Below are 26,215 nucleotides of genomic sequence, written 5' to 3' on the forward strand. Positions count from 1 at the left end.
GAATAATGATAATAATGATCAAGATGGCTACTGAAGACTCCCAGCGGTAGCGACCCACAGATTTCATGGAAGCTCATCAAACTACGCTCGGTCAGAGTTCGAGTCCCTCGTAGGGGACGGGGCCGCCGCGGGGATCGAACTTTATGGATTAGACCGGGCCGGGCGGAGATCCACGCGCCTGTGTTGTCTGCTCGCTCCGGGGACGTTAGCTAGCTCCGCCGCTAGCTTCTTGTACTTGTCGACCAGCTCCGGGTTCAGCTCCGCGGCTCCGGAGAGCGGCGCCCTCCCGTTTCCCGTGGCCGGTAGTCAGGATGACGGAGCCCAGGAAAGTTCCGTTCGTCACCATCTCGTCCTTCGGCGCCGCGGCCACCGCCACGACCCCGGAGTCCGGGAAGAAGCGCCGCCGCGAAGATGAGGCCGTCGAGTGCACTTTGGGGAAAGATGGAGGTGGAAGTGCGGCGGCGGGGTCAGGAGGTGGCGGAGGTCCGTTCGGGACCGACCAGGGAGCCGACGCAGTCGCCGCGGAGGCGAAACCGACCGTGCGCCTCCACCTCCCGCTGACCGAGCCCAACGAGCGGGGCTCCGCGGAGTTCAACTACGGGGAGTTGGTCAACCCCTCCGCTTCTCAGGTTAGCGCACACAGCAGACACCTCGATCCGGGCAGGAGGGGCCTAAAGCCGGCTTCAGCTCCGGAGAGGCACCGGCGGAGAGATGTCACACACACGAGTGATCACAACCAAACATCTGTTATCAGGGTTTATTTATCACGGCTGCTCATCCAGATGTTTGTCACCGGATGTTCACTCGGTTTCTACAACTTAACAAAGAAAAACAAATAAATAAAACAAAGACAGAAACTGACGTTCAGGCCGAAGGCGGAACAGCAGCAACAACATCCGGCTCGTCTCCGTGTTGACTCGAGCACATGTTAGAAACTCTACTTCATTTTATCTGTGTTAATCAAAACAGACATGATCTCAGGGAACTGTACACAGTGAGGTCGAGAGCTTATAAAACGACATGTGCATCGACCGGTGGGTGAGTGAGGACAAGGGGGGGCAAGAGAGACCAGTTATTTTTGAGTTACCGTCATATTTAGGTTCTGTGAGGCTGGTGGTTGTAAGAAAACATTGATAAGAGTGATATTTATAGATGCAATGCTGTTAGTCATGATAATAATGAAGGATAATTGTTCTGGATCCTGCAGCTTAGTGAAACCTGCAGAGTGTGAGCGAGTGAAAGAACAAACCACAGACCTGTGATGATATAAACTCTATTTACAGCGTCACATCATCACTATTACAAAGTCAGCTTTCTATTATTATAAATAAAAACTAAACACTTCCATGCATTCATCACACATTCAACTGGTTACACTGTTTCCCACTTTTTGCAGATCTTCCAAAAAACATAATACATAAGATGGCTCCATTCTGTAAAGCTGTGACTTCAAAGTATAACTGCTTGTTTAGAAGGTCCTAAATATAGTTTAATATAAAGTTTGAGTACCTAGTATGAGTAAAAGTACCTCTGTGAATCCAGAGCTGCTCTGTCGTGTGGAACGTACTGCAAACCACAGAGTTCATCTATTTATGTCAGAGGGAAAAGCCTCCATGTTCACAACGTACACAGGACAACTCAACACAATGAGTTTAAAATATAACCTTTTACAGTTAATCTATTAAATCTGAGTTTAATCCCTTTGACGAATGTTACTATATCCGATGAGAAGTGACTCTGTTCTATTTTCTGTCACTTCTGTAAAGTGAAGCACTGTGTCATCATTTCCCGACTTCTAGAAAAGTGCAGTCTGTGTTTCCACCCTCATCCGAAGTCTTTCTTCTCTCCAGGTAAAGCTCGCAGCTTCAGTGGCCCCTAAAGGACTCACCCCCCCGCTGGACCCCAACGACCCCTTCGCTGACGACGAGAAGGAGAGGCGGCAGGTGGAGGCCATGGCCAAGAAGTTTGAGAACAAATATGTAAGTGTTGTGATCTCCGGATGCTTGAGTATGTTGTTCCGGCTGTGACGGCTCTGCACCCGAGGAGGATGGCAGATATATATATTTCTTTAAAGGTTTTTGATCCCTGTGTTTTCCGTCTGTCTGTAGGGTGGCGCCGTTAAGAAAAAGAAAAAGGACAGAATGCAAGATCTCATTGATATCGGATATGGCTACGATGACACTGATCCCTTCATAGACAATTCAGAGGCTGTGAGTTAAAACCATTTCAAAGCGCACGCATCAGTTCAACAGTTAGAAAGCTATGAAACATATTTTCCAACGTCTGTGCCTCCCCCTTTTTTTATTCTTATCGTAACAAGTTCTGAGGAGCTGTACTTTTCTGTTTTGGGCTGAGAAGATGGTCAACAAGGATCAAGAGTAGCTTCGTCCACTCGCCGTTGATCTGACCAGCACAGAATCACATGACGTGTCCTTATTGAAGACGACTAACAGCACTTGTCCTTCTCTGTTGACCTCAGTACGATGAGCTGGTTCCTGCTTCTCTCACCACGAAGCACGGAGGCTTCTACATCAACACAGGCACCCTGCAGTTCAGAGCAGCCTCGGACTCGGAGGGAGAGAACGCAGGCACCGAGGATAATCCCTTCAAGGTAGATTCCTGCTTCTCTACTACTACAACTAGTAGTACTTTAATCAAGATCCTTCCTATATACCCTAGGAAATGCTGAAAATGTAAAAAAACAAGTGAAATTTTGAACCTTATCTGAACTTGAATTTCAGTTGTAATAACTGTGTTAATTTGTCCTTTTCACTCTTTTGTAGAAGATGAAAGATGGTGAAGAGCGGGTGATTAAGAAACGGCGGAAAAAGCCAGATGGAATTCTGGAGGAAAAGAAACCCAGGAAGAATAAAGTACCAAAGCCTGGGTGAGTTTAACATTTTTCTTCTGTGTCTAATTCTCTATACAAAGAAAACATATTCTCTTTGTAAAGAGTTTTGTACGTGTCATTTCCTCTTTAAGAAATCTGTGTCATATTAATTCACGAGTCTAATAATTGTGTCGTGGTTTCTCATCATCACATTCAAACGTCAGTTCAGGAGCCAATCCCGACTCAGTCCTGTGTCTCTGGGTTAAATGTCTCTTCTTCTTCTTCTTCGTGTGTCTTCTGGTCTTGCAGTGGTGGGTCCCTGAATGTCCATCGTCCAGAGAAGAAGAAGAGGAAGAAGCTGATGAAGGACTCGATCCATCTGGCCAACATGCTGCGTCGCTTCACCAGGGAGAAGGAGGAGATGCGTAAGAAGAACGTCACTGGTCCCAGTCTGCCACGACCCAACGCCAAAGTGCCCACTGCCAACAGTGCACTCCTCAACGCCCACCCCAAGGCCGCTGGCGGCAACGACTGCACCATCACCGACCTGAGCGCGGACCCGTCTGTGATGTCACTGCTGGGCTCGACCAATAACGACATCCTGCAGGACATGATGGGGGACCTGGACTTCGCGATGCTGGACTCCCCTCAGCCGTCCAGCCCGGCGCAGGGGGAGAACGGCTCCTTCGTGACGGGACACAAAGCAGGAGGCAGCAGAGTGTCGCAGGCTAACATGATGACCCCTCCCCCTCCTCTGCCCAATGGACTCCCAGGCCCGCTCACCAAGAGGATCGAGGACCTGAGATCGGTACGGACCTCATCATTAGAACCTAGTCACACGTACACGGAGGAGAAGCGGGTCAGAGTTTGAATGTTTTACAGGAAACTGATTGGAAGTGAGCAGGAGGTGAAGCTTGGCCACTCTAACATTTGTGTTTGTGTGACCGTGGCCTCATTGTGCAGCTCCTCTATCAATCCAGTACAGTATAGTGTGTAGCTGTAGAAGTGTGTGATGATAACATTCAGCTCTTGTCTCAGGCGTCGCGTCTGTTTGATGAGGAGGGCAGGAAGAAGTTCTTCACGTTGGACATGAACAACATCCTGCTAGAGTGAGAAGCTTCAACATTTACACACACGCAGCAATCAACAACCGACAATGTGTGTAGATCTCACCGTGTGTGTGTGTGTGTTTGTGTGTGTCAGTATTGAGTTGCAGGTTCAGGAGCAGCCTGCGGAGGTACGTGCAGTGGTCTACTCTCACCTCGAGGCCTTTGTGCCCTGCAATAAAGAAGCTCTGCTCAAACGCCTTAAGAAGCTCAGCCTCAACATACAGGTGAGGGGGGGGGGGAGATCATCACTGATATTGTTTTTATTATTATTAGACATAAGGACAGAAATCTGTGTTACTTAAAGACAGAAGCAGCAGTGAGAGTGTGAGATGAGAGCTCACAGGCTCTCGAGTAGAGCTGGTGTCCTCTGGCTTTGTGTCTGTTATTTGATTCTATATTTAGCACCTCAGTATGGCCCCTGCGTGGGGGGGGTGGGGGGTGTGAGAGAGACTTCTGACTGTGCTTGTGCCTGTCGCCCAGGATGACCGTCTCCGCACGCCCCTGCTGAAGCTGAAGCTGGCCGTGTGCAGCTCGATGCCGGAGCAGATCGCTCGGTTCAACATGGACTGTATCGCTAAGGTGGCAAAGTAAGAACACGTCTCCTGATGTGAACAACGCTCTGTGTGTCGGCCTCGCCACACGTTTCAGTCCACCTTGTTCACGAAGGGGATTTGACCTGTGATGTTCTGTTGATGTGTTCGCAGGCAGCAGTCGGGGGAGGCAGAGAAGAACGGCTCCGAGGACGAGGATGAGGAGAAACCAGGGAAGAGGGTGATGGGACCTCGGAAGAAGTTCATGTGGGACGACAAACTCAGGTCAGTGTCACAGACGATGGAGAATCAGTTCTAATCCAAAATGATGTCATGCCTTCAGCTGGTTCAAAACTACAGTCACACGTTCGACCTCTTGTTGTTGTTGTGTTGACGATTGTGTTATGTGCTGCCAGAGCTGTATAAACAAAGTTTTTTATTACTGTAGATATTAATACAAGTGGCCATAAATGTACACATCAGTCAGAATCAGGTCTGAGTCTTCATGATGCTTGTTTGTCCTCCAGGTTACTGCTGTGCAACCTGGTGCGGGTGAAGCTGGGCTGCTTCGAGCTGGAGGGGAAGAACACGCTGTCTCTGGAGGATTACCTCCGAGCCTTCATGGAGACGGAGGTGAAGCTGCTCTGGCCCAAGGGCTGGATGCAGGCCCGGATGCTGTTCAAAGAGAGCATCATGGCTCATGGTCACCTCACAGGCTACACGTGAGTCAGGCAGCCGCATCTCTTATCTCAGAACTGACTCTGGATCTGTGGCCTGTTCTCACTTCTGTTGTCTTTTCACTCCAGAGCAAAGAGGAAGATGGTCACGACTCCAAGGGCCAAGCCGAAGGTGGGACTGTTTCCTGTGATCTGGTTGGTTCTGATGAGCAGTCAGGTCCAACAGGGTGTCTAAATGTTATGTTTGTGTTTTCTTTGAATCCAGGAGGCGGCTTGGGTTCGGACCACGCCCACAGCGGGCGCCACGCCCTCCGCCCAGGCTGCCAAGCGACCACCTCAGTCCCCGTCTGAGCCCATATGTCTGGATGATGATCTGACCACGCCCTCCCTGGACTCCATCTCCCAGGCCCTCGCCATCCTCGGCAACGCCGCCAAGGGCCTGGCCCAGGGGGACAGCCCCCCCTCCCCCGACGGACCCAGGACCGTTGCCAACCCCATCTCCCTCCACACCTCACCACTCCTTCAGCATCAGCAGCAGAAGAAGACCTCTGTCAGCACTACCAGCTCCAGTGCACCTCACTACATCTCTACCTCTTCGTCTTCCTCCACCCCTCTGTCTCGGCTTCCCTCCATCACGTCCTCCCCTCTGCCCTCCCTGAGGGTGGATGGGATGACGGTGGTCAAGGCCATCGCGCAGGCGCAGGCACAGAGACACTCAGTTTTGAACACTCAGAGACCTTTGGGTGCAGCAAAAACCATCATGTCTGCCTCGCCGTCGCAGCTGAAGCCACGCCCCCCACCCACTGCATCGCCACTCGTGGCCCCGGGATCTAAGTCGGGGGTCTCCACTCCCCCCTCCGGCCTCCTCAAAGGCAGCAATAATAAATCCAACAGTGGTGACACTCTAATCCTCACATCGCCTCAGTCCCGGCCTCACAACCTGTCCTCGCCCACGATCATCAAAACCTATCAGGGGCCTCGACTCGCCCACACCCTGCAGAGTAAATCCTCCCCCTCCCCCTCCCTCTCCCTCTCCCAGACGCTCTCTGGAGTTCAGCCCCAGCCACAGTCTAACTTCATCACCCCTATGCACGCCACGCTCACCAAATCCACACACAGCAGTATCCCGCCCATCGTCAAGCTCACCGCCCGCACCCCCATCCCCATCGTCACCACCTCAGTCTCCCCCTCCATCTCTCAAAACCCCAGGTCTCAGGCAACCCCCACCATACACCAGTACTCTCCCCAAACCACAGCAGGGTTCCGCCCGCAGTTCTCAGGTGTCAAAGGAGGAGTGACCAAGCCGGGGCAAGGCAGCTACACTCCTCCGGGCGGCCAGAAGACCCCCAACCACAGCACCAACAACATCAGCCTTATTAACGTGTCGTCCATAAGCAAACATTCAGGGTCCAGTGCCTCCCCCACCTTGGTCTCCGTCAACCTGGGCCAGCGTCAGAGGCCCGGGGGGGTGACGCCTCAGGGGGCCAAGTCGGTGACGTCTGTTTCATCGTCATCCATCTCCTCTCAGCTGCCGCAGGTTGGTAGCGTCCAGATCATTTATTATTTAGCACATTTACACTCACTGTAGTAATTTGATCATTCACCAGGTTTATTAGAATTAAAACTTAAATTCAAAATGTGTACTGAAGTTTGAGTTCAGTAGCTCAGGAAACATCTTTGCTCGTGGGTTTTTGATTCTGTTCCAGACGAGTCAGCGTTTCTCTGTAAATACAACACAGTAACTATTACTAGTAGTATTATTTAGTAGTCTTATTAATGTGGTTTCCTTAACTGTGTTGTTCAATATTCATGAGCACACTGGAGCGTAGCTGGACTCTGGAGAATGTCTGTAAAACGAGGTCCAGACGTTCACCAGAGATTCTCTCTGAGATCTGAGTCTGTGGAGTTTGTTACAGAGACTTTAGATTTCTATTTAAGATGAATCTGTTCCTCAAATAGTTTAACAACAGAAAATGAAGAAGCAATTACCACGGTCATTTAATTTTCCTTTCAACCGAAAGTGTTGAACATTCACTTCTTTTCCTTGGCGGTGATTTTTCAGTTGTGACGTCATTTGAGATTAACTTTGGGTTTTAAACTGATCAGTTAATCAAGAACAAACTTACATGATGACAGGTAAAACTCTACAACACTGGTTATACAATAAGTTCCATCTACAACCCTGTTAATCTTAATGAATCGGTAGCAATATCTCTATTGTGATTTGATTGAACAGTAAAAGTTCGGAGAAGCTCTGCAGGAAACAACTTTCATTTTGCATTAAGACTCATACGATCTGACTGTGTTCTTGTCCAGGTCTCCACAGCAGGAGCCGGCGGTCTGCTCAACTCAGCCTCGTCTCTCACCCTGGGGTACGGGATGCTGGGGGGCCTGGTGCCCGTGTCCCTGCCCTTCCAGTTCCCCCCGCTGCTAAACCTGCCTCCGATGGGAACGGCCGGCTCCAGCACAGCAGGCGGCTCCGCGGCCAGTAGCAATGCATCGTTCTCTACCCTGACCCAGAGTGAGTGATGAACACAGGACAGAAACATGGAGATCTCACACTGTGCACAACGTTCAGGTTTAAAACTGGACAGACACTAAACGTAATAAACAGATTAGTGAGCGACCACATTTCAAAAGGTTCTGGATCCAGAAGCAAACTTTGAGCTCTATGAAGAGTTTATACATTTCAGTAGCAGGCTTTGTTTGTGACGTCGAGCTGTTGTTTGTTCAGGCCTCGTCTTGTGTTTACATGTTAGACAATCACTTGTTTATCACCGTATTGTGTGTGTCCGATGTGAGCTTGTGATTTGTCTCCTGTTTGACATTTTCATTTCTTTTGCTTCATGTCATCATTTCTCTGTGTTTTTCACCTCTTGTCTTTATCTCCTGTTTGGCTTTGTCATCATCTGTCCTTTATCTCTCTCCTTTCCCTATCCGTCTCTCCATCTGTATCCACGTCTCCCCCCCCCCCCCCCCCCCGTCTCCTCAGATCTGTATAAGAGTCTCCAGGCAGGGTCTCAGGTTGCTGTGCCTCCTCACTTGCAGCTCGCCTTCTCAGGTAAAATGTGACCCTCCCTGCTCCTTTACTCCCGCCCTCACTCCTTCTGTCCTCCTTGCTGTTCTGTCTCAGTTTGTCCTGTTGCCTGCTCCTGGAGTCATTTCAGCTGTCGTCTAATCTCTGTCATGTTTTTAAAATTTCTATCGCTTCTTTTCACTGATTTCAAGAACTGTGCTATTCCCGTCCAGATGTCAGTCAAAACCAGGGAGGAGACGCTAAGAGGAAGAATCTATGATGAGGCTGGATTTCTTCACCCGGTGAGACACTGGGACAGACGATGGACAGACGGACCACTGACACCAGTGGGCTGAACTTCACTTGGGACTGTTGATCTGAGATCAGCTCACGTTTTTCATGAATACCACAGTTGCATATAACTTTTTTAAACAGTTTGATAAATTTGAAATACTATTCTTCGTAGAATTCTGAAATGACAAATGCTGTTTGTCAATGTTTACAAGATAGACCTATATCACTGTGGACAGGGAGGAGTGAGTGGGTTTTTAATGCAAGTGTGTATGTGTGTGGGGCTGTGTGTGTCTGGGGCTGAACGCGTGCCTTTGTGTGTCTCCCTCTCTGATGCATGGTCAGTGTCTATTCGGTGCTGTTTTTATCCTAATGTTATTATCACTGATACCTGTAAGAATTGTAAACTGCAAATTGATGATTTTGAGCTTTTTTTTTCCTCCAATGAAAGATGTAAACTTTTTCATTGTACATAAATTGTCTGTATAGAACTCAAACTGACTTAATTAAAAATCTTTGCTTTCACACCAGACTCAAATTGATGCAACTGACACTTGCATCATTAAAAACCCGGTTTCCTCTGAGGGACAGAACGGAGGCAGGACAGAACACAAATAGGCAACGTGAATTTAATCGAGTTGGCGTAAAATCAAATCACGGAACGAAACCAGAAGTGAGAAATTGAAAAAGAAAAAAAGGTTGAACAATAATCATGAAATTTTCAAAGCACCGTTTGACACCAGATCAAGTCACCGACATCCAACAAATAAGCAACACAAAAAAAAACAATACAAAAAAGGGGAGTTTGTCAGTATGAGCAGTTTGTGATGAGAAGGGTCACTTGAACTGTCAATACGAAGGGGCGGGACTGTCCGTCCACCCCCCCACAACGGCTTCTCCCAGGCGATGCCCCCCCCCCCATCCCTCCCTCCTCGCAGCAGTGAGGCTCCACGTTCACCTCCTTGGACTCTACTTGACCAGTGGCCTGGTTTTATCATCGTCGCCGCACTGGTGGGCTTTGTACTTTTTCACCTCTGCCATGTACGATGCCCAGGCGTCACTCTTTCCGGGCACAGCCTGGGGGGGGGGGGGGGGGGGAAACAACAAGTCAACACACAGGAACACACACACATCTCACTGACACCACAACAGCAGCAGCAGATCCACTCACCTCTGAGTCGTCTTTCTGCTTCTTCGCAACCATGCCGGTCTTTAGGAACACGCCGCCTCTGCGCTTCCCCACCTGGGTGAGGGGATAGAAGACTGAAACCGTTACAGGAGCTCTGAGGCGGGCGGCCAACGAAGGAGAAGACGCGTCTACATTGTGTGTCCTCCAGAAGCAGCAGGGGGGGGGCCTGGACTGCACCCGGCTGCTGTGTGTTACTTGTACAGTGAACAACAATGCAAGTGTATGTGTGACTAGCACTGACTTCAGATCAGGGTGTACTACGTGTAGCTCAGTGTGTGTAGCTGTCGTTTGGGTGCATGTGGATCTGTCTCGGAACCCCTTACAAAGCTCGTCACTGGAGGGGGCTTCTTGTCCACTGGAGTCTGTCCCTGTTCTGAAGCACTGGCGTCTCCTGCTCCTCCTGCTTGCTGCTCCTTTTTCCTCCTCTCCTCCGCCTCCATCTTCTTCTTGAACATCTCCATGAAGCTGCCGTCGTTGGCGAACGCGTTGCCCCGGGGCGTCGCGGCTTTGTCGCCGGCCGGCGTGCAGCTGCTGCCCGGGGACGCGGGGCTGGAGTCGCCGCTGCTGCCGCTGCCGCTGGTTGCTCGAGGTCTGCGGTTTGGATCCATGGTTTCCCGGAAGTAAAGTTCATACACGGATCCGGAGCTAAAAAAAAACAAAACAGCAGACGCTCTTGTGTTTATAAAAGAAATGTGGCTCGTTAGCAAAGTTAGCTTGAAGGTAGAAGCCGCCGCGGGACGAGAAGGAACCAGGGGCTCGAACCTTCGGGAGCGGAAGTGACCAGACGCTCGGTCCGGTTTAAAAAAGAATAATAAGTGTTCGGTAAAGAAAAGAGTAAAATAAAGAAGCTAGCAGGTCTGTAGCTCCGCCCGGACAAAAACAAAAGCTCCGGTGCTAACGTGCTAATACTGCGGGCTAATGCCCGGATGAGCGAGGCCTTTCCGGGACAAACTCCACGGGAAACTGCGGCTGAAGTCACGGGTCGTTCTCCACGTGTTCGGATTCAACTGTCGACGTTCACCGCAAAGTTCAAATACCTGAAGTAAAGAGAGAAAGTCCCGAAGTTCAGCAGCGCCTGAAGCTAGCGCTAGCCTCTATCCCACCGTCCGCCATCTTTACTCTGCTTACGTCACGTGGCGAGCTGTGATCCACCCGGTGACGCCAAAGATAGAAGGAGCGACTTTTATTTTATATTTTATATTATTTAGAATTAGATCATATAAAAAAATCTGGTTTATTCAAATAGACACATGTATTAGATTTTCTATATAATATATGGTTTATGTTTCATTCACTCTGAATTAACGAAACGTTTATTTTCAAAATAAGAGAATTCTCGGTTTTCAACAGAATATTCGTTTTTCTGAATTAATCAGTTTTTATACAACAGTTTTTCTAAATAAATTAAAAATAATCGGTATACTTGACAAAATTCTGATTTCTGAACTAATTACATTTGTTATGTTTTGAGGAGAAACAAGAATTTGAACCAGAAAATTGTTTTTGGGAGAAAATGCTTGGTTTTGTGAATTAATGAGACGATTAAAGTATTTTTATTTATAGTTTTCACATGGAAAAATACAAAATCAGTTTCTGTTTTTGACGACCAAGATTATTTTCCTATTTCATGAGAAAATCAGTTTAGAGAATTCAGTGATTGAACAAACATCAGTTACCAACACTATCTGGTCTGTTTGAAAGTGGTGAACTGTTCTGAGACCTGCCCAGTTTGAACCAGTTTGAAGAATGTGGTCAACTCAAGTCTCTCTCACGTCCTCCTGAAGAAGAGTTTGTTTAAACTTGAGTTATTTTTTACACATTTTGACGAAGAAAAACACAAGACGATTGTTCTTAAGATCCCATTTATTTGTTGTGCAAAATTAGAGCGTTACAGGACTACAACCCTTTAACTTGCCTCAAATCCCTGTGTGAAGAACAGTCTGCTGTAATCTACGAGACCATCATGATACAGACGCTGACAAACAGAAACCCTCCAGCCATTTAATGTGCAGCAGAGATAACGACATGACACCATAAATATAAACTCAAAACAAAAAACCACCAGTGAAAAGACGTGCACACACACACACAACAGCAGGATTCTGGTCCATGTAGATCACAGCACAACTGCTCACCGGGACACAAAGACAGCAGCTCTGATACGGGACGATCTAATGTTTCTACTCCTGCTCAGAAGGAAAAGTATGAACAGACGCCGAGTGAAACCATTACAGGTTCGATCGTTTGTTTCCACTTCGGACTTCCAGTCAACAGACAAAAGAATTCCAGTGCATCGATGAATCTTCCAGTTCAGTTGAACTCTAAAAGGAGGTTGGCGGTGGTACAGCAGCCGAGTCGTTAGTGTTATTATAATTATGGATTCTGATCGCATAGTGTTCCAATGTAAAGTGGTGAGTGCAATTAGGTCCAACCCACAACAAACATCCTGCTTCAATCTTTGGGAGGAGGGCGCGAACGAGAAAAAATAAAAATCAATAAAATCTTAAGAATTAGCACCGATGAGGACATGAAACAGAAGTCACATCATCACAAGACATGAAAATTAACCATATTTTGCCAATTAAGATGGAGAACGTCCAGGTTTCCTCCACAGCATCACGCAGATGACGTAGAGATGCACTGGACGACCCCCCCACACCCCTTAAAATCTTAATTTTTAAGATGAATCTTATGTTTAGAGAAAAACTTTAAAACGAGACTTTAGCGATTAAACAAACCTCATGGTCTTGACAATTTACTTTCCTTCAAATCAAGAACCAAACAAAAATAATGGATTCAACACAAACGATATACGAGACAAAAATAAAAACTGAAGAACAAAACCAAAGAGGTTTTACTAGCAGCTAACTTCTTCTTCTGCTCTCAGTCTATAACTTGTGTAGCTCCATGTCCTCTAAACTCTTATAACACCGCCCTCATCTACCAGGTTTAAATAGTAACCTTGATAAAACTAGATCCTAGTCCATCCTAGTGTTAAACATAAGAGATTAAAAAAATAAAAGATTTAAAAGAGACCCTAAAAGAAACAAGGGCATTCGAGACTAAAGATGAAACACAAGTCACCTTAGAAGGTGATTCAGCCTCTTTTCAGGCTCTATCTCCTCCTGCCCAGCCTGCTCTGTTTCTGAGGCTGAACTCTGGATCAGTCGAGTGTTTCTCCGCTGCAGCTCATCAGGGAAAATAAAAAATGATCTTGTACCATCAACAGCCAGCAGGGAGCAGTAGCAGCATGGACTAATACTCCGAGGTGCAGCGATCCAGTGAAGGCATCAAGGCAAAGTTTCAGAAGAAGTTTGTCGTAGATCATTTCATCTTCTTGTCAGCACCTGTGTGTGTGTTTCTATCTCGGGTGATGTCGTGTCAGGCCTCTCCGGGCGTTGGTGGCCTGCCGCTGCTGGGCGAGGAAGGACAGGGTCTGGTGGGAGTGTCCCAGCCGCTCGCCGGACACTTTCTGGTGCAACGCCATCCCCTGAGGAAAACAAACGTCTGGTTCAAACTCTTTCTTTCCAGGAGAAAAACCTTCAAACTCATGATAAATACTAGTCACACACCATGTTGTACCACGCGCTGATGAGGAGTTTCTCCTCCTGGTCGTGTCTGGATCTGTTCTTCTCATAGTCGTGCTGCAGGAAGGGAACAGACCATCATGCAGTCGTGAGATTTGTATCTGCTCCACATTATTTAAAAAACACGGGAGTCCACAGACATAACAGATATTTGTGAAGTTTGTGAAAACAGTCAATTCAAAAGTCCTCTTTTTTTCAACTGTCTGGTTCCAGCATGAGCGGAGCTAGAGACACCTGATTGTGTCTGTGCTTTAAAATGGTTGTTACCTCCAGGTGGTGGATCCTTCGCTCCTTCTCCGTCAGCTGGTTCTTCAGAGCCTGGAGGTGAGGAGCCGCCGGCTGCTGCTTGGGATCCATGGTTTTGATCACCTGCACAAAGAGAGAACGTTAGTGTTCTTCTCCTGCTCCTAATAAAACGATGCAGTCAGATTTGTTTGATGTTCTTTTGGCTTCTGATGTGCTCTTGAGCAGATATAACACTTTTAACAAGTCCCTTTAAATCAGTCAAACAAGAACAACCCCTCATTTTTGACTTATTTCTATTCAGAGCCAGGTACTGAGGACGACCCGTTCAGGTGGACTGACCGTTTTCGCCTTCTCCACGTAGCGCTTGTACCGCTCCTCCATCTGCTTCATGTCATCGTCCTTCCTCCGCAGGATCTCCTGGAGTTCATCAATCTTCTTTGCCACTGAGACGGATGAAAACAGAACGAGTGTTTAGAGGAGAAGAAGGAGTTGGACAGAGGCAGGTGCTCCAACAATCAGTTATGATTTATTATGACTTACTGCTGTTGTCCACTTTGGGCTCCAGGTCGTCGATGACCTCTCGTTTCTTCTGAAGGTCTGAGTGAGCTTCATGGAGCTTCTCTCTGCAACAAGCACACAACAGGAGTGTTGGCTCATGTTCGGGGAAACACATGGAGAAATGATGCACAAGATTTTTTTACTTACAAATGCTCCTCGAGCTTTATCTTCAATAAGGACGACTAAGAAAAACAGGAAAAACACATTAAAACCTAAAACTCAACAGGTTTTCTAAATGGCACAGAAACGCGCACAAACACAAACACACAAGCATCAAGAAGCCGAGCTGTCAAAGAGTTAATCATGGGCCAGGTGGACAGAGGGAGGGCCGTACTTACGATGGCCTGATTTTGGCAGAGTCGACCGATGGGGGCAGACGAAGAGAGACAGACAGAGAGGGGCAGGCGTTAACAGTGAATCACCACAGCACACTCGAGTTCAAGTCCCACACAACATGTATGATAAGTAAAAACACTGCATTCATTGACAGCTGACTGTTCAATATGCTCACTCAGTGCGCCATGCAAAAGTTTTATGTTTCAATAAATGTTTCTACTGTAAGAGAGTCACATCTTTACTCATCCAGGTTCAAAATTTAACAATTATTGAATGTAGGAAACTATGATTTATGACGAGTAAAGTTTTGGGTGTGAAGTGACTAAAGTCAGCAGAGGAGGAGGAGGAAGAGGAGGAGGAGGCAGCCCTCGCTCCACTCACATCTTCAGTCTTGCTGTCCTGCTCCTGCAGCGCCTTCTGGAGCTCCTCGATCTGAGAACGCAGCTCTGAGATCTGCTGCAGGTTCAACCTGGAAAGCAGACGAGGAGAGGGAAGGAACACGGAGAGAGATTAGAGGGAGAAAGAGAATAAAGAAACTCAGAAGAGGTGAAATGTAATGTTGTCGAGCTGCGTCTCTGCTCGGCTCTACTGAGCATGCTCCCTCCCCTTCTCTCCTCCTGTTACTGTTGCTGAGGATGCTTCCCACACCCTGGGCCTGGTGTTGCAATACACACGCAAAGTCCACCCACATGTCCACATGCCCACCGGCATGTAAACACACACATATACACACAGTCAAGGGACAATCTGGCTTTCTGCTGTCCGTCCTCCAGTGCAGCCCACACAGCTCGGCTGAGCACACAGTCCAGAGGGTGAGTTGACATTTAGGCAGATATCACTCCTACTGTCAGCCAAACAACCTGCTCCATGTCCAGGAACACACAATATGGCGACCTAGAAATGACTCAACACGAAGTTGGCTAGTGTGTTAAAGGGCACACACACACACAGACACACAAACACCCACAAACACACACCTGTTCTGTGTTTCCAAGGTGTTCCTGCTGCGCTGAGCCTCCTCCAGCTCGGCCTGCACCTCCACCAGCTTCTGCCTGTACGACTCCTCCTGGACGCACATCATCTTGTTTTCACTCTGCAGACGCACAACTGTCTCCCTGTCGCGGGTGAGACAAGAGAATGGGAGCGGAGGGGGGGGGGTAAAGAAAATGGAGGAAAGATGAACTAGGTCAGAGAGTGGTGGGACAAAAGAGATTCTGCAGAGTTGACCAAGCCCGTTGAAAGACAACGCCCAGACCCAGTGTTCCGACATGTGTTGCTATTTCAGGGGCCAACTGCGCATTCAAGTTCTAAAAATAAACTTTGGCCGAGTCGTTTATCTCAGAAGATGAATACGGGGGGGTAAGTGGGCGAGTCTCATCTGTTAGGAACACATCATCCACAGCTCACAGACGTACAGAACAATTAATAACAAGCTTACTTGAGCTCAGTCGGCATGATCTCTGCAGCCAGGTTTCCAACTGGGTCGGCACTGTCACACAAGCCTCCTGTGGAGAGAACGAGGGACGTCACCGACTTAATCAAACAGTTCTAAAGAAAATAGTTCATATGCTAAGAGATGAATGGTCTCTAGGATTCATGATCTGATTCATTATAACAATATTGAGTCGTCGAGACTAAGACGAATTGTGTTTGTGATATTTATATTTTACATTTCTCTACAACGAGTCTACAGGTGGACGACAGGAATAACGTGTTTTACTTTATTATTACATCAGATTGCAACTCACCAGCTCCACTGAGAACCCTCTGTTGGACCTGAGCACACCTCAGCTCGTCGTTCGTCTCCCGGAGTGTGTCCCTCTCCGAGATCAGACGCTGAGGACACCGAGCACAACACAAACACGTCTCACTATGGTTTGTATGAGAATTTAACTAAAATCACACCTGAAGCAGATTAACCCCACGAGTCATTTCAGAATTGATTTGAAGATAATGTTAATTTCTTTCTTTTTATATTGCCTCTTGATTCAGATTTAATAAAAGTGGATTCCTGTGAACCCCAATTCTTTATTCGTCTTAATTATCTTGTTGCGTTTAAGTTAATTTGTTTTAATTATAATTGGTTAACATTTCAACAGTGTTTCTGATTCCTTATATCAATTCATCTTGTGAAGAGCTCTGCAGATCCAGGATCTTGCTCCGGGGACCCAGACCTGGACCCGGTTTGGATGCAATTATGGATGAAGTGAATGTAAAGGCAGATATGTCAGTGCACGTTGGTAGAGTGTGTATTTCTTAATTACTCCCACAAGTCATCGAGGACATTAATCACTGCTGTCAGATTGCAGAAGGTGCTAGAACTGACACTGGACGTGGGAGTCCACTGAAGAATAGTACGATGTTTGCCTGGAAACAGCTCCTCCAGGCAGCAGCGTGCGTACTGTTAAGATCTTAAGGCTTCATGTTAACCAGCTGTTTCTAAGCTGCACCACACAAATGAAAAGGTTCTAGATTTGTTGTCAATTTTATTGACGGCCAGAAGTTCTAGATCTGCTGTCTGGCGCTTTAAAAAAGTTAATAAAGGCGTCTCAGGCTGTCGCAGATTCTAAATTTGTCATCAACTGTTATTTCTAAGGACGACCTTGCTTTACAAAAGGTGATCCAAACAAGGATATTGAAATAAAAACCAAATCTCTGCTCCTCGTGATGTAAAAAGCAGGACGAGCATGTTTTTTCTTTCCATTCCCAACTTTACTTTTACTTCCTGATGTTCTTCCAACTCACTTCTTTCTCCTTCAGCTGTGCTTCATACTTGTCGTGAAGGTTCTTGTACTCAAACTGCCACTTCTCAGCTTTCATGGCCTCCGCGGCGTGCTTGGTGTGAAGCTCATGCGCCTGCAAGTCAGAGAGCATAGCAACAGTCTGTGTTGGCAGGAGCGCTCTATAAAAACTGAAAACTTTTCCACAACACGTGCCGAAGCCAAGTGATGTGTTCGACTGGGAGATCAACGCGAGGAGCAGGCCGCGCTCTGCTTGCCTGTCTCTTGTAGGTGTCCAGCTGGCTGCGGACGGCGTTCGCCCGGCGGAGCTCCTCCTCCAGCTCGCAGGTGCGCTGCATGTACACGGTGTTGCGCTCCTCCAGGAGGCGCACCTGTCTGCGCAGGTCTCCCAGATCCTCCAGCTTCCTCTTGTACGTCTCCACCAGCGCTTCGAGCTGGTTTACCCGGTCAGATGAATGCCTGAAGGGGGGGGGGGATGTGTAGGAAGTGTTGAGTGCCGACACAGAAATACGAATTTCAGTGAAACACAATACATCCGTGTGGTTATGTACTTAACTGCTGAAAACCAAGGACTGACGCAAGCCAGTGTCAATGCATCAAATTCATATTATCAACACAGATGTCAGAGAGAGGAGCTAATGGACGTCTGTGTGTGGGCAGCGTGGGAGCTGTTTCTGTGAGTGTAAAACGATAATAAATGAACTGCTGCTTGTCATAACCTCCATTTCGGGTATTGTCAATAAATCCCTTGAAAACATCAGATGAAAAATGAACGATGTGCGTGTGAGGAACATCAGAAACCTGAGGACTTAGGAAGCAATTGCGAGTCTTCCTGTAAATATGCATCAAGTCCATGTGGATGAATGGTCGTCATTTAGGACCTTCTATGGATTTGGAGAGTGTAAATTTAGGTAAACCAGTAAGCACCAGTACAGCCGAGTAATGGAGGTCTCACCTGAGAATATCCATCTCGTCTTTGAGGGCTTGGGCCTCGTGCGCCAGGCTGTTCAGCTCCTCGTTACGCAGCTGCAGGACGACCACCTCCCGCTCCAGGATCTCCCCCCGCACACGCATGTCATCTCTGCTGTTCTCCAGTCTGACACATGACAGAGGAACAGGGGTTAAGTATAACTGGATGTTTCACTATATCAGTTTTCAAACATAAAAACTGGCATCTGGACTTTCACTTATGAACAGTGCAGCAGGAAATTATCAGATACTTAAGATAACAACAAATAACATGTCTGTTACTTATAGGGCCTGATCAGCGTTACTACTTATGCATCCCTGGACTCTTTTCCTTGGGTATAACTGTGTGTGTGTCTGTGTGTGTGTACTGTCGGTACCTGTAGTTCTCATCCTGAAGCTGCTCCATCTGACTCTGCAGCAGCAGCAGCTTCTTGCCCGTGATGGCGGTGGACGAGGTGTCCAGAGAGTCGCGGAAGTGCAGCTTCTCTTTCAGGGTGCGTGTCTCCGCCTGCAGGGCCGACTTCTCCTCCAGCACCACGGACAACTGTTCAGGGGGAAAGAGAGAGAAACAGATGTGTTGCAAAACTGAGGCGTAAAGAGGGAGATTCAGTTTGAAACCACCGAGAAGGGATGAAGATGCAATAAGTGACAAATCTGCAGCTGTAAAAAAAGGAAGGAAAGAAGAAGCAGCACAGAAATCTGCATCAGGAAAGTCTTCGATGCTCATTTACAGAACAACATCATCCAGAAAGCTGATGAAAACGATCTTAATCCAGAATAAAGGTTCGAGCGCTCGTCCGACTCAAGCAGGAAAAACACTGATACGGTGCAAACACACTCACGCCCTTTAGTGCAGAGGAGCTGGAACACATGCTCGTTCTCTTCTCACATGCTCAGTAGTCAAAAGATAAGTTAGTCAGCTGGTGTGCAATGGTCTCAGGCAGATGACACGTTCTCAATAGCGGCGTTGTTAGCGTTAGCCTCAGGGTCCGAACCAGACCCTCATGATGTAAACAGATGAATCTGCATCGCTCACTCAGGAGCAGCAGTGATTTGGGTTATGTTGTTATAGCTATAGGGCAGAAATGTTCTAACTTCAGGGCTGATGAAGGAGGTTTGAGTGGAGACAGGGAGAGAATGTGCAGTTTAGAGTCGTTTTTACATCAACAACATGTTTGTGCTTTAGGTAGTTAGAGAATCTGGTATTTCAGTTTTTAAAAAAGGGGAACTTATCCTTACCTGCTGCACCTCTTTCCAGTTTGAATACAGCAAAACCCTTCACTGAACTTCAAGCACAGATTGCATGCTTTAGCACAGGACCAGTAAATAGCTTTCAAAACAACACAAATGACTAATCCCTAATGCGTGGGCTCAGTAAGTAAACAAACAGGTGGGCTGGGAGCAGCACAGATTATTGTTGGCTCCAGCTCCGTCCCGAGGCAATGTGTCAGCTCGATCTTCATGTTATGCAACTATTGACTAAAGTGTGTCTTTAAAAAAATAACCTACATTAATCCCTCCTCAGTCAGTCGTGCACAAACAAGGCAGAGGAGCTCAAAGTCTCCGGCGGATCAATAAGAGCTGGACACATTTAAATATCTCGACTGACGGCTTCGTAAGATCGAAAACATAAAACCAAATGAATCACCCTCGAAAACATTGTAAAAGTTAAAAAATATTTAAACTATAAATAGTAATACCTTCATGGAATCAAACCAAGTTAAGCTCGAAGGCTTTTCACCATTAGCCCTTATTTTCAAACCACAATTTGCCTTATTGGACTTAACAAGGTTCAACAGCCTCTGATCCTAACTCCTGACTTATCAAACTTTCTATAATCCAGTGTAACTTTTAATCAGCGAGTGTTCCCTCTGCTTCACATCACAGCTGCATTAACTTCCTCCGACACGCACCAGACATTTCCCACAGTATCACATTCACAGAGCTGAGCCAGTGAAACATGTGATGCTTTTATTGTGTAGCAGTCACACAAAATGGTTTGTACTGACAATGATTATTCGTCAACAAACAGCCGTCACAGTGAGCAGCTACATGCGAAGCACCAGCCGTTACCGGACTGACCACAAGAGTCACCGCAACAACCAGGGCAGAAATATTATTATTATGATTCATAAGGAGATAAGTCATAAACGTACCTGATGCTGCAGGTGTTGACAGCGTTGGCTCAGATCCCCCTTCTCGTCTGCTTCCTCACTCAGAAAATAATACTTCCTGGACTGCAAACACACAACACAGAGCCAGAGGAGATACTTACTGGTATATAATGAAATTTAATAATGAAAAAAGATATAGCAGATCCCAGTTTGTATTCCAGAAAACAGATTAAGTGAAAACTGACTTTGTTAAGGCTGAGACGAGGGAGGCTCTGGGTTTTATGATCCAGAAACAGAGAGACTGGAACTCACAGTAAGTTCCTGTGCTAATTTACACTGTGACTGTAGAACTAACTTCCTGGAGGTGTTTCTCCAACAAACCCTGTCTCCTCTTGCTGAGCCTGAAGAAATCATCTGACTGAATTTAATTTCCTCATTCACAGTCCAAGTGCATTTCAGAGCATATTCATCTGCAGACGTGGGAGAAGATTCAAACTTCAGTGGTTAAACATTCTAACATTAAGTCTTTTATCATCCATCAGTCATCAATGTGAGGACAGAGACAGTGAACTCTCACATTCATCTGTCAGGTCGTCAGTTTCTCCTGCACGGAAACATTTACATAGATTAATACTGAACATTTAAATCATCTGTGTGATGCTTTGGACTTGAGACTCCGACCTGGGAGGAATCGTTTCTCATTGTGATTGGTCGCTCTGACATTTCAGTCATACTCATCAGAAAATTAAGGACATTTCACGGACTGTCCCAGTTGGGCCTCGGTTGAAAGATACCAGTTTTTTTAAGGGGGGGGGGGGGGGGGGGGGGGTCAATGGAGGAGCACGAGGTGTCACCTGTGAGTCAAAGTCTCCGTAGGTCTCTGGGCTTCCTGGTTCAGTGGAGGCTTCCTTCGATAAGAGCTAAGAACACAAACAGCCATGAGAAAATCAATGAGATCAATAAATAGTTATCTGGGCAGCTTTTCTCATGTTGTTCCAAAAACTCACCTCTTGAATGGCCGTCATCACAACGTGCTGGACCGATTCCTCAAGGGTCATTATTTGCTGAATTTGCTCTGTGTTCAGGAGAAGAAATAACAGTCTAGTGAATGTGCTGCCAAATTCAGAAGATGGCATTTGTTATTTCGAGCAAGTAATTAAACACCAAAAAAGCTTTTAAATGATTGTCTGTAAAATGGTTTGGGGGTAAACACCATGCGGGCGGTTTCAAACCTTGACTGACATTAAATAGGAATCATGTGAGACATCTTTGACTTAATCCTGTGTGTGTTTTCTTTTCTTCTGCAGCAGACGGCTCACCTTGTTTTTTCTCACAGCTGACGGCACAGCCCAGAACAAGCTGCACCAGCTTGCCCAGCTCGGTGACGTCTCCCATCTCTCCGATGAGGCTAACATCTGGCATGTGCTCATCTGACACCTGATGACCGAGAACCTGTTGACGGAGAGGGAAGGTGAGACAGAGGTTAGTCTGGAGAGGAGAGAAAGAAGGAGAGAGAATCTAGCAAAGGAAATACAAGAATCTAAAGCTGCTTCCAGACATGAACTTGACTCAGGATAAATCTCCTGACATTTAGGGCCGTATGTGTAAACGCATGTCCGAGTGGATAATGCCGATATGAGCCCATAGGAGAAAACCACAGGAGTCTCCAGAGTTCATGTCTGGAAGCAGCTTCAGAAACACTGTAAAGAAAACACAATCTTCTTACATCGTGATAATACTCCATCATGCTCTTGAGGATCTTTTTCAGGTTGCTGACCTGAAAGAACAAAACAAGGGAAATACCTTTAGATTCTCATTTTCATCAGGGCAAAGTGAAAAAAAACAACAACCCTGCACATATTGGGTACTCTTGTTTGCTTTAAGGTAACATGTCATATCCTGTTGTTTCACAAATTACCTTGAGGCGCCAGTTGGCCCCGCTCTCCTCCTTGATCCTGCCGAGCCATGCCTCGTTAAACCAGGAGGGGTCTCTGTTAACGAGAGCACGAGAGGACTCCAGTGACAAGGACAACACATTGGTGGACATGAAGATTCACAGGAGGCCAGGGGGCAACGAGGCTGTGCGCTTCGGTTCTACTCAGTGCGATGACATTTGAATACAGCAGTTCATTAAAAGTCATAAGTCACATGGGTGGGGGGTGGGGGGAGGGGTGTAAGGCTCGAGAGGCAGTTAATGCAACCTCAAATAAGACGAATTAAGATTGATTCATACATTCTTCAGTTGTGTATTTTTCAGCAGGGGTATGGGTACAAGAGATACCAGAGTTTAAAAAAAAAAAGATCACATTAACATTTGCATAGATAAGGGTTTGGAGCAAATCACATCACACTGATATGCAAATCTACATGAGTAAGTCCTGACTGAATAAAATACCATACAAATATAAATACACATGTGCTTACATTCTGTGCAGCACATGTGCGATGGCCAGTCCGCTCGCCAGGTCGTACTTGCTGCTGCACGATGGCACCTGAAACGTCTGCAGCTGAGAGGGGAGACATCAAATGTTATTAATTAAATAAGTAACGTCTGTCAAACGTGTACATTTAACTATTACATTAAACCAAACAAGCAGCAAGTCCCATTATATTAGAATATACGTCACAGATATGAAAAACATTTGGGATGTTGATTTGGTTTAACCCTAACCCTAACTCTCACTTTGATTTTGATTTGCCATATCTCCTTTACTATAGGTCACAGAGAAATGATTCTCAAAGCTTTTTTAAAACTGTATATTATCCCCGATAAAACAATTGCAGCACTATGATTAATAATAGATAAAGCTCTGAATTGCAAGATAAATATATTTTCAGCCTTGTTTATGATGTTATTTATACCTGCAGAGAGATGTTTGGTTTTATAGTTTGTTGCCAAGATAAAGTTATTTACCTGAAGGTTCAAATCTATAAAATATACATTTCTCTGTGACCCGTGTTAAAAAAGATTCACTCAAAGTCATGGTTCAATTATTTTTGAAACTTCAGGAAAAACAATCATATCTCAGCCACAACTCACCAAACTTTCTGGAGTTTATTTAAAAGGACAATTTTGACCAGGCCATCTTTTTGGGGTCAATTCAACTCTTACTGTTCATGATGCTGTTATTTTAATATTGGGGACATTACAATGTTTAGATAAATATATTTTAAAAACAATATAAGAACCATTTCCTGGACCTACATTAAAAGGAGATAAGAAATGTCAGCCCAATAAGTCCAAACTAAGTCAACCCACATCTCCATTAATAGGATCTGAGACATTGAACTCCTACATCACAGGTTTCACTGGAATCTGATGAAGGTTCATTTAACATGTAAAGACCCTGATGGAGACTCTGGGTCAGTCCTTCCACTGCCTGTGTGAGGAACCAGTGCCAAACCAGTGGATGTCCCTGGTTCTGGGCCCAGTGGCTGTCTGGGACACCCCCTGGACACCACAGCCTGGGACCCGCAGCTCCCAGTGAGCTGTGTGTGTCCGTCTGTGTCTCTGGAACAACAAGCTAACACAACACAGGGGCAAACTTCCACTGCTCAGGGGCTAGCTAGCTAAGTTAGCTCCAGTGGCTAGCGACAGTTAGCCTCAAAACACACACTTTACACGGGTCCTGCGTGAAGTCACTGAGGGAATAGAACCAATCTCCAACTCACAGGAGCGACGCCATTGCTGTCCCTTAGTTAGCTGGTTAGTTAGCTAGTTAGCTAGTTAGTTAGTAAGTTAGCCACCTGCTGTCACCTGTTAGCCCTGCTGGTAACTAACTCACCCAGGTTAGCAGAGAGTCACACAGCTCCGCTTTGGTCAGACTCATCGTGTCGAGCTCGGGTCACAGACACACACACACAGCAGGAGTTCAGCTCCAGTCCCTTCACTGCGCTCGGGTTCGAGTCTCCACGTCAGTCATGATCCGCGGCCTCCTGCTGCTGCGGCCGCTTCGCGTTTCACCTCCTGCTCATATCCCAGCCGGCACCCGTACCCAGTGCGTTCCTATGGAGACAGGACTGGTTTCAGGTCAGCGTGTCTGGACAACAAAGAATAAACAACAACAACATAATCATGAGACATTCATTGCTATAATACTACTGAACTACTAATCCCTACGAATACTACTACTACTAATAATATTGATAAAAATATCACCGGCCATTTTCATTTAATTTACTTATTTATTTCCAACATGTAAAAAACGAGATTATATAAACAAGGGGAAAAAAACAACAGAAAAAAGTATTATTTATTAGTTTCAATCATTCAATACTAGTACTACTACTACTACTACTACTTCTACTACTACTACTTCTACTACTACTACTACTACTTCTACTACTACTATTACTACTACTACTACTACTACTACTACTACTACTACTACTACTATTACTTCTACTCCTTCTACTACTTCTACTACTACTTCTATTACTACTATTACTACTACTACTACTACTATTATTACTTCTACTACTACTACTACTACTCCTTCTACTACTTCTACTACTACTTCTACTACTACTACTTCTACTACTTCTACTACTACTTCTACTTCTTTTACTACTATTATTACTACTACTACTACTACTATTACTTCTACTACTACTACTACTACTACTACTCCTTCTACTACTTCTACTACTACTTCTATTACTACTATTACTACTACTACTACTACTTCTACTACTGCTACTACTACTACTTCTACTACTACTACTACTACTACTACTACTACTCCTTCTACTACTTCTACTACTACTTCTATTACTACTATTACTACTACTACTACTACTATTATTACTTCTACTACTACTACTACTACTCCTTCTACTACTTCTACTACTACTTCTACTACTACTACTTCTACTACTTCTAAAATAAACTTACTGTTTCTAGATTTGACCTACTTCTACTTTTAATCGTTGTAATGTGTGGTCACGCTTGTATTTCTATCACACATTTATGGTTTTTAATCTTTTATTTATACTTGTGTTGTTGTTGTTGTTGTTGTTGTGTATTTTTACCTTTGTTCCTCGTCTTCCGTCTCGTTGAGCTCCAGAGGTCCGGCGGTAGCCACACTTCTCATTTCCTGTCTGCACATAGAAAACAAAGAGTCATCTCCTGCTGAGTTTTCACATGAACTTCATCATCGAACATCTGTTCTCATCAACCTCAGCAAAGAAAAGATCCAACTACAAAGTAGAAGCTTCTGAACATCTGGTGGCAGGTTTGGTCAGACTGAGGTTTCCACAGACAATAACACAATCATTTGATATAATTATATTTACATGACTTTTGCCTTCAAACATCAAAGTGGTTTATCCTAGGAATCTAATTGTTGACATGAACTTCTTTTATTCTTTTTACTGGGGAGAACTTTGTGAACTTTCAGATGAAGGGAATGGAAACCAGTTCACGTCTGTGTTTCCTCGCCCTGCCTCTTTCCCAGTGACCTCGGACTCTAGCTGTCGAGGAGAACGCTTTATTTACTTGTTTGTTTGTTTGTTCAGATCATTTTATACCACGTTACAAACACTTTTTCACAGGATAAATAAGAATTCCATGATGACACACAATTTTGATCTAAAGGGAGAATCCCCAGTAAGGAATTGTGTCTCCTGTCTTCTGTGCATGCCTCATTGTTTTGTGTAAACTCTAGTTCCCTGATGCACCACTGGATGGCTCTAGTTGACAAACAGCTTTACAGAAAACCGGCTGTTGAACCACTGGCACTGCAAACTACCCACGGCCAACTGGATCACAGGTGTTTCTTGTGCTGACATGTTCTCTAGGCAGCCAGGACTTTCAAAATCAAGGAAGGAATAAATCAATCATTCACTTTCCCAATAAAGAAAAGGAATTTCCTTTTATTCTATGTGATATATCACAACTTTTTTAAATGTGTGTGTTCCCCGGTGGGAGTTTCTTTTTCCATGAGGACCCATACACTGTGGGAGGTGTGATCACAAGTGAGGATAAACCGACCAGTTCACACTGGTTTGTGATTGAGCAGCT

General features: G+C 45.8%; 3 protein-coding genes across 6 annotated transcripts; 1 reads left to right on the plus strand and 2 right to left on the minus strand.

The window, feature by feature from the left end:
* ubn2b (ubinuclein 2b) lies at positions 1–8,978 on the plus strand. 3 transcript variants are annotated; one of them, XM_062408050.1, is made up of 16 exons: positions 1–629; positions 1,851–1,979; positions 2,109–2,210; positions 2,480–2,611; positions 2,784–2,887; positions 3,140–3,638; positions 3,869–3,939; positions 4,034–4,163; positions 4,420–4,526; positions 4,644–4,754; positions 4,997–5,191; positions 5,276–5,318; positions 5,412–6,683; positions 7,463–7,667; positions 8,139–8,207; positions 8,375–8,978. In XM_062408050.1, exons 1-16 carry the CDS (start codon positions 312–314, stop codon positions 8,440–8,442), a joined length of 3,555 nt encoding a protein of 1,184 aa, XP_062264034.1. In that variant the 5' UTR covers positions 1–311; the 3' UTR covers positions 8,443–8,978. The 3 variants fall into 3 exon arrangements, with proteins under 3 accessions (XP_062264034.1, XP_062264035.1, XP_062264037.1); XM_062408051.1 differs by having other exon boundaries at positions 8,396–8,978; XM_062408053.1 differs by lacking the exon at positions 8,139–8,207 and having other exon boundaries at positions 8,396–8,978.
* Positions 8,979–9,066: 88 nt separating this feature from the next.
* On the minus strand, positions 9,067–10,795 carry trir (telomerase RNA component interacting RNase). 2 transcript variants are annotated; one of them, XM_062408055.1, is made up of 4 exons: positions 10,680–10,795; positions 9,966–10,287; positions 9,625–9,696; positions 9,067–9,530 (listed from the first exon to the last, which is right to left on the minus strand). In XM_062408055.1, exons 2-4 carry the CDS (start codon positions 10,248–10,250, stop codon positions 9,423–9,425), a joined length of 465 nt encoding a protein of 154 aa, XP_062264039.1. In that variant the 5' UTR covers positions 10,251–10,287; positions 10,680–10,795; the 3' UTR covers positions 9,067–9,422. The 2 variants fall into 2 exon arrangements, with proteins under 2 accessions (XP_062264039.1, XP_062264038.1); XM_062408054.1 differs by having other exon boundaries at positions 9,966–10,777.
* A 692-nt stretch (positions 10,796–11,487) lies between these two features.
* Positions 11,488–24,172, minus strand: hook2 (hook microtubule-tethering protein 2). Its single transcript, XM_062407609.1, has 22 exons — positions 23,979–24,172; positions 22,618–22,700; positions 22,112–22,184; positions 21,920–21,970; positions 21,513–21,645; positions 21,201–21,268; positions 21,048–21,113; positions 20,236–20,316; positions 18,457–18,623; positions 18,066–18,206; positions 17,368–17,569; positions 17,115–17,225; positions 16,118–16,205; positions 15,808–15,874; positions 15,347–15,484; positions 14,751–14,838; positions 14,181–14,215; positions 14,016–14,098; positions 13,815–13,918; positions 13,497–13,598; positions 13,215–13,286; positions 11,488–13,132 (listed from the first exon to the last, which is right to left on the minus strand). The coding sequence occupies exons 1-22, from the start codon at positions 24,021–24,023 to the stop codon at positions 13,004–13,006; spliced, it is 2,127 nt and encodes a 708-aa protein (XP_062263593.1). The 5' UTR covers positions 24,024–24,172; the 3' UTR covers positions 11,488–13,003.
* Between the last annotated feature and the right edge of the window lie 2,043 nt (positions 24,173–26,215).

The sequence above is a fragment of the Platichthys flesus genome, chromosome 16 (assembly GCF_949316205.1).
Source record: "Platichthys flesus chromosome 16, fPlaFle2.1, whole genome shotgun sequence".
NCBI lineage: Eukaryota > Metazoa > Chordata > Actinopteri > Pleuronectiformes > Pleuronectidae > Platichthys > Platichthys flesus.